The sequence below is a fragment of the Lactuca saligna genome, chromosome 8, assembly GCF_052625555.1.
Source record: "Lactuca saligna cultivar CGN05327 chromosome 8, ASM5262555v1, whole genome shotgun sequence".
NCBI lineage: Eukaryota > Viridiplantae > Streptophyta > Magnoliopsida > Asterales > Asteraceae > Lactuca > Lactuca saligna.
The window spans coordinates 82,906,583-82,917,698 of record NC_136424.1 but is presented as its reverse complement, the minus strand read 5'-3'; the positions used below and the strand labels follow the sequence as shown (position 1 = coordinate 82,917,698).

General features: G+C 35.6%; 1 protein-coding gene across 1 annotated transcript; it reads right to left on the bottom strand.

The window, feature by feature from the left end:
- Positions 1-1,182: 1,182 nt before the first annotated feature.
- Positions 1,183-7,081, bottom strand: LOC145010840 (binding protein). The gene is made up of 17 exons (XM_078969391.1): positions 6,836-7,081; positions 6,403-6,746; positions 5,990-6,150; positions 4,716-5,895; positions 4,453-4,644; positions 3,733-4,353; positions 3,487-3,663; positions 3,321-3,388; positions 3,008-3,230; positions 2,822-2,921; positions 2,634-2,749; positions 2,498-2,555; positions 2,270-2,421; positions 1,966-2,185; positions 1,686-1,886; positions 1,494-1,605; positions 1,183-1,386 (listed from the first exon to the last, which is right to left on the bottom strand). Exons 1-17 carry the CDS (start codon positions 6,972-6,974, stop codon positions 1,383-1,385), a joined length of 4,068 nt encoding a protein of 1,355 aa, XP_078825517.1. The 5' UTR covers positions 6,975-7,081; the 3' UTR covers positions 1,183-1,382.
- Positions 7,082-11,116: the final 4,035 nt, after the last annotated feature.

The window sequence follows — 11,116 nt, the reverse complement described above, 5'->3', positions numbered from 1 at the left end:
TAAAAGGATGATCCATCACCAATTTCTATATTCGTCAGATTTCAACATCCTATGCCAAGTTGTAGGTGTTGTCAAAAACTTTAATGCAACTCAAGTACTTCAAAGCAAATGTGATTAGTTGTAGGTGTTATCACGTATGATAAAGATTTTATGCAAAGACATTTAAATGGGTGTTTTCATGCTTATGTCGCATGCGGAGTTGATGTCTATATGTAGTTGAATTAATGTTTTATATGATTATATCAACTTTGTCACAAAAATAAAACTACAAAATATTAAAATTAATATTTTCAATATTATATAGTATAAGTTATTTTAACATAATATTAACCGTTTAAAATAACAATTAGTGATGTTTAATAACATGTGGATTTAAAAAATAATAATAATAATAATAATAATAATAATAAAAAAAAAAACATAATATGTTAGTACCTTGTTTTTACAAATAAATAATAAAAGTACCAAATAATTTCAAAAAATTTATATTAATTTTTGGAAATTAACTAATATTCACTTTCAACTTGTTATATGTTTTCATCACCAATGCTTTAAAAACTGGTTTTTTAATTGAACCATTCTGACGACTGGTTTCCGGTTCGATTTTAGTTCAATCGGTTCAGCTGTCGGTCTACATCTAGTAGTGGTGTGCATCGTTCTTCGAGTTATATATATTTTGGATAACTTGATCTATTAAAGTCCAATAAACTGGTTTAAACGGTTTTTACCGATTTTATCACACCGATTCAGCCTGATTTTTTATGACAACCTTTCATTTCAATCCAATCTATATTTTAACATAAAACCAGTCTTTAAACCACTCTCTTCTACAAAAACTAATCCAGCTAGCCATTTGAATCAGTTTTTAGATCATAGTTCATTACTTGCAAATTTCTTCAAGTTTAACTTGACAATCTTTCCATAAAGATCTTATGTATGGATAACATCAATGCAAACATTATTTCGAAAATTTTACTTTTACTTATTTATTTGTATTTATTTTTTATTTCCTTTTTATCGGAGGTTTTCTACAGAGGCAATCTATCAACCCTACCTTGAGGGATACCAACCATCGTACATCCTTATTACCTCATTTGCATGGAACCAATAATGGTGTTTTATTTTTGCAAGAAATTGTTTTGGAATAAAAAAACACTACCTATATTGTTAAAAAAGATGGTGTTACCTCAAAAATAAACATGAATTAGATGTATATATTACGGTCAGATGTTCCACAATAGTGTTATGCAATTGTTTTAGAATAAAAATGTAGTAAATTACAAGCAATCATAATGTTCCCAACAACAGAGGATGTTGACATTACAGGAAAAAACACAACCAATGCAATAGGAGGCTGAGAAAGCCTCATCCATCAAGTAACACTACCTGCAATGCAATAAACAAGTCAAATAATGGGAGGGTATGTTTGTAATTTAAGCAGACATCTGGAATAGTTTATTGCTACAAGTAACAGGAAGAATGCAGGTGCTCACCTTCTTCTAGACCTTGTAACTCTCACACTCACACTCACACTGGGGACATGAGAATCAGCCACCTTCTTCTCAGATACACCGTTGCTTTTCTTGCCTCTAGTCTTTGCTGTTCCTGTGCCATGAATACATTCATCGTAATTATATTTTATTTCATAAATAAATAAATAAAATCATTAAATTTCACATTACTACCTTTTGGAATAACTTGTGGTGATTGGACCTCATCATCGAATGATGATTCCGACTGAATCACTTGACTAGAAGCATCATGTGAAGTTTCTTCAAACTCCACACTTTTCTTGGCACTAGGACCATGTTCCTCTTTATTAACAGCAACAACATCACATCTTTCATTCTCATGCTCATCCATTGGAGGATCCATGACCTCACCATCTGTTTTGTTATATCATTTTAACAATAACAAATCAAATAATTGTACAAAACTTTTAACTAATCAATCACACAAGCAAACCTTCATCAGCTTCAGATTTTTCTTTTTCATTTTCATTTTCCTTTTCCTTTTCGAGATTCGTATCAACAATGATGTTTTTGATGGCATCTGCTTTCTGTTGATGAGCAGCTGCATTTCTTGCTGTGATTTCTTGCTCCTTTTTATCCTCATGAAACTTGCTGATTTTTCCCTCGAACTCCTCAATGCATGACTTGAGTTCTTGTTTGGCAAATTTCTTTCCCTATAAAATAATAAAATGTACATCTTGTTTAGAAGAAAGTCTTTGAACATATAAATAGTGGAGTTGGAAGTAAGTAGAAAGTACCTTATTTATGATGGTTCTAAAATGCTCCATCACAGTTTCATTGGATAGAACATGCTCATAAAGTTTGAATAAATCTATCAGTTTCTTGATACCCTTGTCAGTAAATGACAGCTGTGCAAGACAGTATGATATGTTTTCCCATTGCTTAGCATCTGCAGATTAAAAAAAAATAGATTAAATCGTAAATGAAATTGCTAATTAAAAAAAAACAATAGTTGAAAGATTTACCTGTCACACCACTAAATCTATGGCATAGCTTTTCAACAAGAGCTTCCATTTGCTTGTCCTGAAAAATTACAAAAAGTCAAAACTTGAATTTATTATATAACTCAACACTTCCATAAAAACCAATCTGCTTCTTTACCTTCTTGATTGACCCAATCAAAAATTGCATGATGTTGAAGAATGATTCTCTTTTCAAGTCCTGGTTTGATAACTTTCCAAGAATATCCGGTAATAAATTATATATCGGATTATTCCCTGAAAAAAGTAAAATGAGTAATTAATAATGCCACTTCAAAAATGCAACTATTCAAAAGGGTTAAAATTTACCTTTCTTTGAGAGCTCATTAAAGAAAAGCTTTGCAAGATTAGAAATCCTTTCATTTTCATCTTCTAGTCGCATTGCCATCTCATTTATATGGCCTTTAACCTAACCAATAAAAACAACCATATTCAAAATACTAACAAATTTTAAAAAATGTTGTAATGAGTTAGGTAATTAGAAAGATCTAGAACCTTCATCATGTCATTGAGAATGAGATGAGACAGAACTAAAACAGCATTTGTCCTGACAGAAACTGAAGGATCATGAAGCCTAGAGTACATGTTTTCAGTCCATGGTTCTAGAAGATTTGGAAACCGAACTGCCAGGTCACCAAGAGAAATTGTACAGTTGGAGCGAACAGTTTCTGATGGTGCATTCTCAACCACAGTGAATAGAAGCTGGAGATTTGCCTCGCTGGCAAGTAGATCACACACATTTTTTTGTATTTTTTTAGAAAATTAAAAAAGAGAGAATATGAAGAGGGTAAAACGAAAGAGGTCCTACCAAAAGTTGGCGTCTATAATCATCAATCTGCTTAAGGCAAGCATCCCAGATGCCTGCAATTCAGGATACTAAGGACAAAATGAAAACCATGTTAGCAGCTATATAAAATAAAACTTACAAAACCAAATCAAAATAGCAAATATTCAGATAAAGAATAATTAATCACCTTCTGCAACAAACCAAAGTTTCTACATAGTTTTGACAGAAACGGTGCACAGTGTCCAATCAAGTTCTTTTCACCAGAAGCACCATAAACAATTTCCTTTTCTGCCCTTTCAGAAAGTATGTCAAGCAAAGCGTCTTCAGAAGCAGCAACACCCAATTCCGCATTTATACCATCCTCCTATAAAAAAAAATTAAAAAGTGTAAAAAGATGAAAGGAAACAGAGTATCTAAAAAGACAAGGTTTCACCTTTTGTTCAGGTTTGTCAACATGTTGACCTTCTGCCATCAGTTTATCTTTCTTTGCTTTCTCTTTTTGAATCTTTCTAACACAAGACTCAATATAAACCAATTGGTTCATGGCAACATGGCTTGTAACATATAGAAACCTGCTTAGTTTTGAAGCTTGAACTGTAGTAAGGGCATCCGTGTCATTTTGCAACTCATCAACTCCAACAACAGAATGATAAGATTTTAACACCAAATCAGCTGCTAGGGTTTCTGGGGAAGGATGGATAGCATATATTGTACTGATTGCTCTATCTGCAGCAGCATACCAAATGTGTTCTGGAAGCCAAGATCCAGTAACTAAACTATCCAAAACACCAAACACCCTGCTTCCATGATTAGTCAACAGATTTTTTTGGTCATCAAGGGTCAACCTTTGAAGTGCAATACAAGCTGTTCTTGCAAGCAAAGGTTCTACCTTTGCCCACCTACCAAAACCAATATCTATAATGTCTTGTAGATGAGAACTAAGAACTTCAGGTGATGATTTTGCAGCCATACATAACACAGATAGGGCCCCACGGCTGCGTTCAGCACTTGTTCCACTGACATTGAAACAGAAGTAATCCCACAATGCTGCCACCTGTCACCACACAAGAGCTCTGTCTTATGGTTTATAACCTTATATGAATATGGCATTTTACAAGATTGGTGATTTAAGAGTTAAGATTTAACACCATACCATGCTAGCAGAGATGTCCCCTTTAGAGACCAATGCACCAATAATGAACTCCAATGCTGCAAGATCTCCAACATTTGAATCAATAGCAAGTGTTATGAGATTTTTAGCAGTTTCAGTTGGGTTCTTTGTTATGTAGATTGTAATAAACGCGTTCTCAACAGCTTCATAAATTGATTTGTCTTGGGAAAATACCTTCACACATGAAAACCAAAATGAGAAGAAAAATACCTAAAAAGGAAAGGCTCAAAAGCATTAACGCTTACCAGTGGCAACATCTTTCTAAGACAAGCTTCTGACTCATCAATCTGGAACTGTTTACACCTCATAAGCAATAAGATTGTGTTTTCAACATCAGATGCTGATGAAGAAGCCATTAACTGAACAAGAATCGGCATAGTGGCAGATATACATTTGGAAAATCTCAAGCCTGCTTCAAGTGATGCAATCAAAGTTCTGGTTTGTTCTAAATTCCCAACATCTGGTACTGAACTATCCATTTGAGTGCTTTGATCTTCCTCTTGAACCATACAGCTGTCAGTCAAACTATCCTGCTTCTTGACTTTATCATTGTCATCAACTATTTCACCATCATCACTTCCAGAATCACTATTCAATGGTATCCCATCCAAAACACTTTCTGATGACACATTTGGTTCTAATTCATTCAACTTCTTCCTGTACTGCTTTAATGTTGCTTCAAATGAAGCTACGCGAAGTTGTGGCCCAAAGGGGTTATGTTGCAGCATCATAATGAGTAAATTCAGTGCAGATTTTCTAACTATGGCACTCTTATCCTCTAACCTTCCAGCAGCTACTACAGCAACTTCATTCCATAAACCAATAGATACAGAATGTTCTTCACATAACTCAACCCAAACCTGTAGTACTTTACTTCTAGTGTAAGCTGAAACATCCCTAGCACGTTCTAGAAGGATTTCCAACATTGCTTGTTTGGTTCGAAGGCGAATAGACTTTGAACTTACTTCACCTTCAATGTCATTAAAAGCTTTAGCCACCAGCTTTCCCATTACTGCAACAAGAGCATTCCTAATCTTGTATGACTCTCCACCAAAATGGGGAACCAATAAACCAATGTTGGTTGAGATTAACTTTGGGATACGATCAGCAAGTTCTACAAGAAATCGCCCAATATTTTCAGCTCCAACAGTGTCTTTCACATAATCTTTTGGGTTAGTTCTTCCTATTTCTCTAATGAGAGAGATTGACAGGCTTCCATCAGAGTACTTTTTCTCTGCCCAAGCAACAGCATCAGCTAAATGTAGAACAACAAAGTCATGTTTATGAAGGATGTGTAGGATTGAAGCACAAGATTGTGCTAAATAGTGGTATTTGGTAGCACAAGTTCCAATCATGCGACATAAAGCTTCCTTTGCATCAGAATCTTTCAACAGTGTAGCGTTCTCAAACATAGAAAGTGCATTTCTACAACCACAGAAATCAGGCATATGTAATTGGAGTAATCTTTGAATTTATAAAATAGATGGATATATTCAAGCTAATTAGATAGATGGCATACCTTACAACAAAGGATAAATAGTTTTCATCTGGGTCTGAAGAGCCAAAGAGTGATGAGAGGTTGATCTCCAGGGAATTTGCAATCAAACTTAGTATACGTCCCCTTTGGGCCTCCCAATTCCAAGAGCTAGAAAGATGTTTCTTTCTGTTACTTGGCAGCACCTAAAATAGAAGGATGTTAATCCTCTTAACGCAACATAAATCTCAGCTTCTTGATGAAAAAGCAAACACAAATCTAAGCGTCTGAAGACAATGGCACTACTAAACCTAACGTGAACCGAATCACATTTTTACTGTATACAGGTATATGTTGATCTTTTTCGGAAAAAATAAGTACATGTTGATCCTAACGTTAAGAAATAATAAGCACCGATATCACAATCAACTATTAGTAAAAGATAGAGATAGAAGTACTTTGGTAGTGTTGCTGGAAGCACTGTTTGATTCCTGAGCTAGGACAACATGGATAAGAAAGAATGTATAAATCTTGAATGCATTCCGATGAGAATTAACTCGATCGAGTACTCTACCACCATCATCAGAATCGCGCCCATCGCTAGTCGGTGATGCTGGAACCCTAAAAAGAGAATCGATGTTCGGAAGCAAAACACTGAAGTTTGACCGGAGACTCTCGACTATATTCAACTTACAACCAGGAGTTAGGTCACCAAAACACTTAATCAATGAGTAAATCCGGTCGAATATTTCTTGTTCTTCAACACAAGACAGCTCTTTGTCGGACAAATCAAACGACACGCCTGCAATTCAAATTTTTGGGGGCATTCAATTCAAGTTCATTGAAATAGCATGAAATAGTTCAAGTAAAGCAGGAAAACGAAGATGGTACCTTTGACGAATTCTTCCAGATCTGAAGGTCGGAGAGATGAAATGGAGGTGGGGTTTTGGACGGATAGATGACCGGCGTCGTCTCCGGAGTCTTCTTCAAGAGCGATTAGGTTTTGGGGAAACACGAACGGAGGAGACATGAGGGAATCTGATGAAGAGAGAAATGAGATATTTCTGTGTGCTATATTTGAAAGGGGGAGATTTTGAAACGCTTGCAGGAGCGGGAAATGAAATAAGGTAAGAGGAAGAAGAAGAAGAGAAAGGTGAAGTTGCTTAAAGCAAAACCTTTTAAATTAGACAATTGGGAAATCCCTATTCTAATAAAAGAATAATTTTATTCTTTTTTTGACATGTATCACCTTATTAGGCCTTCTAATTAATGTATATTTTATTTTTGGGTAAATTACACCAATCATCCCTCATGTAAGTGCCAGAAAGCACATTTGATCCCTATTTTCAAAAATTAACCCGGACCATCCCTCGTTTGTTTTATACTTGCACGCTTCATCCCTTAAAGACGAATTTGTTGCGCTTTTAGTCCATTCCAGATTTAAAATGACCATAATGCCCTTATGTATTTATTTTTCAATTAATCTAATAATATTTACTATTATTTTTAATTTAAAAGGAAATTGGGTCTCACTTCCACCCTTTCGTCCTTTACCTTCAGCTCACCCACCCCTTTTCTCTGTAAACCTAAAGAACACCACACAAACACCGGCAACAAGTACCTCCCTGATATCTCAAAATCCAGCCACCGGCGGTACATCTGGCCTCCAATCCGTCACCTTCGCCTCTACAATCCGAATTTCTGTTCAAAACCTTCGCAATCGCTGTCAGAATCAGCAAGTCCACAAGTGGATCTATGCATTCGTTGTATTAGATTTACATCATCTTAGATCTACTTGTGTTCGATGGAAAGCCTTCGTCTTCGTCACTAACTGTTATTCGTCACCATGTTTTCGTCGGAGATGGAGCCCAATTTGCATTGCTTTGCGCTTAGGTCTTGAGAGTTACAAACCCAATTTGCAGATGTGTTGCCGTCAGCATATTTGAACAAGAAAAGAGAATGTGGCTGAGTGGATCTTCTTTCTCGGAAGTCATCGATCTCCTTCACCTGTACACCACCATCGGAAATCGTCTTCGGAGTTTCAAACATGTTTTCAGGATCAGTGGTAGTATTGGAGGACGAAGTCAAGTGTAAAGGTGACAGTTTAAACATAAGCGGATGTAATTTAAGGGTGAACGAAGGTGGTAGCAAGAGGTGTAAGGTGGTGATGGTGGTTTGGTTCAATGGTGTTAGTCTGTGAAAGAGGTGTGAGAACAGGGGAGAAGGAAAAGTGACGTAATGAGGGGTTGGGATAGTTTTTTTTTTCATTGTTTTTAATTTAAAATTGATAAGGAAAAAAAAGAAAATGAAAAAAATATATATATCAAGGGTAAAAAAGTCATTTCATGTCAATAGGGACTAAGTGTGCAAGAAAAAACAAACCAAGGGACGGTCCGAGTTAATTTTTGAAAATATGGACTAAACATGCTTTTTGGCATATGCACGAGGGGCGAATGGTGTAATTTACCCTTTATTTTTCTTTTGTCATGTGTCACCTTATTATGTCTACTAGTTAATGCTATGTCTACTAGTTAATGCATGTCACTTGCCAACCTATTAAATCTCCATTTCAAATTTTCAAATTTTAAATTTGTCACTTTAATTACATTAAATTAATAATATTAGAATAAAAATAAAAATAAAATTAATACAAATTATAAAGTGATATAATTTCATATATTTATTTAAATCAATGATTATAGTTTTGTATAACTAAAAATACCTCTTAATTAATAATTTATTTAAAACAATTGATTAATAATTTTGAATTTTTTCATTATAAAAGTTTAATTAATTTTGTAACCGTGGTTTCCACGGGTTATAAACTAGTGTCCAATAAAGTACTAAAATTTTAGTTCGGTTTATGTTTTAGTCCTAAACTAATTTTTGTTTACGAAAAAGTCCCCAAAACCGGCAAAAGTTTGCATTTTGACCATTTTTGACTGGTTGGAACTGGTAACAAATTAATTTATGACTATTTCATAAATAGACTCAAAATATTGGGACTTTTCTGCAAAAACAAAAAATATTAGGGTTTTTCTGGAAACAAAAATCTTATTATTATTATTATATTAAAAATATAAATAAGTATATTATTTTTTAAATTTGTTATTATTAATATTATTAATAATACATTTAAATTAAAAAAAAATATTAAAGACATTATATAAAGGTGAAGGTTGATGTAACGCCCGTGTTTCTAGGCTTGCCATTTTTAGCAATGTAATAGTCTAGGTTAACCTTGTAACTCAACTTGAAATAATAAGAATGTATTATTTGTGAATTATTTGAATTATGTGATTTATGTGTGTATTTTCTTAATTTTTATAATTTAATGAATTAAGAATAAAATAAGCGTCAAAATTTAAGTGTGAGATAAGCCCGACATCTTTGCATAAAGTTGTAGTGGTCGAAACAAGGATTCCAGAGATATAAGGAATGCCAAAATCCGAGTTATAACGAAGAAGTTATGACCTGTCGAAGTTTCGCGACAGAACCGGTACGACGCTGAGTGACGTAAAATATGAATTTAAGATAGAGCGATATTTAGCCTTAGCGATCTAAACAAAAGTCGTAGATTTCGTTAAACCGAGAGCATGCATAAAAGGAACGCCCAAATCTGACTTCGTATGAGGAAGTTATGATTTTCTGAAGTTTCGACGTGGCAGTATGCAGCCCGAATACTCGATTTGAGATCGAGCGGTTTTTAGCCGAAACAATCTAAATGAGAATCGAAGATCTTGTTGTTAGTAGCGAAACGATGAAAAGTTAGGCGAGAACGGACGTCAGACGAAGAAGTTATGAATTTATAACGAAGTTTTTCTGTCCCGGCCTTCTAAAAATAAATAATAAAAATAAAAGTCAAAATTAGCCGACGGAGTCTAAATGAAAGTTGTAGAGTATGGTCTGACCTTCGCGTGGATATAAAGAACGTCGAAAACGGAGCTTGTATGCGAAAGTTACGCAATTTAGAAGTTTGACAAGTCAATTACGCCCCGCGTAATTTGTGTACGCCCCGCGTACTCAGTCGGATGCAACTTGTCTGACCAATACTCGAGTGCCACCAGTCGACGCACGCAGTGACGTCAAAGTACGCCCCGCGTAACCCGAGTACGCCCCGCGTACTGAGTACGCCCCGCGTAATTTGAGTACGCCCCGCGTAATCCCAGACCCAGCAGCCTATAAATAGAACTCGAATTCAGCCATTTTCTCTTGTTCAAACTCTTCCCTCTCTCTAAGTTTTGCCTCGATTTGCGTGTTGTTTATACCCCAAAGCCCCGGTATCATTCCCGAGCCCCGAAGTAAGATCCGAAGCCCCGAGGATCCCGAAGAGCGTTATTCCCGAGCCGAAACGCTGCCCGCGAGGAGCCCGGTTTTGTGAAGATCTTCCAGATCTACGGAGAAACACCTCTTCTGCAAGCCGTAGTGCTGCCCGATCATCTTTTGATCAAGTGAGTGTGTAGTTATTTTCATTCCAACGCAATATTATGAAGTATTTCCTATAAAATACGTGTTATGTGTATATATTTGGTTGTTATACGTGTGAGTGTATATTCACTCTCTTCTATCTTATAGATCTGATGTATTCTCTATGAAATACGTGTTATGTGTGTATGTCTCATCTGTTAGGTGGAATATGTGTTGATTAAAACATGTTATACAGGTTTTTAAACTATGTATAAAAATGTATATTTTTATCTACTAATATGTTGGGTAGAACATGGGTAGATAATTGGTGTGTAATAAACAGATGAGAGGCCTCGGTGTTATTGGCGTTATTCTAGTCATTCAGCAGAGTATGGATGACGACCACGGACTATTCTAGACTGTCCTGTGGAACACTAGCAGGCTCATTACCTGTAGGTGTTGTAAACGACGTGTTCACCGGTGTACTCTATCCCCCACATGGTTGCCTTTAGGACACTTAATGTTGAGGAAGCCCCTCTGCAGTAATGTCCGTCTCGATGAAAAATCCTGAAATAGGTTCCTTATAATAAACGTTATTTTTAGGAACGTAAGGTGAGGATAACGGGAATGGGTAATCGGGTTTATTGTTGATTGTTGAAATTAAATATAATTATTGTGGGTTGAAAACCCTATATGCTCACCAGGCTCCCAAGCCTGACCCACTCAGTTGATTTACTTTACAGGAAGTGGTGCAAGAGCTTAAGA

Coding starts and splice junctions, on each gene's coding strand:
- LOC145010840 (XM_078969391.1), bottom strand. CDS start 6,974: ATGTCTCCTCCGTTCGTGTTTCCCCAAAACCTAATCGCTCTTGAAGAA. Junction 5,896..5,989: donor TATTTATCCTTTGTTGTAAG/GTATGCCATCTA, acceptor CTGTGGTTGTAG/AAATGCACTTTCTATGTTTG. Junction 2,750..2,821: donor TAATGAGCTCTCAAAGAAAG/GTAAATTTTAAC, acceptor TACTTTTTTCAG/GGAATAATCCGATATATAAT.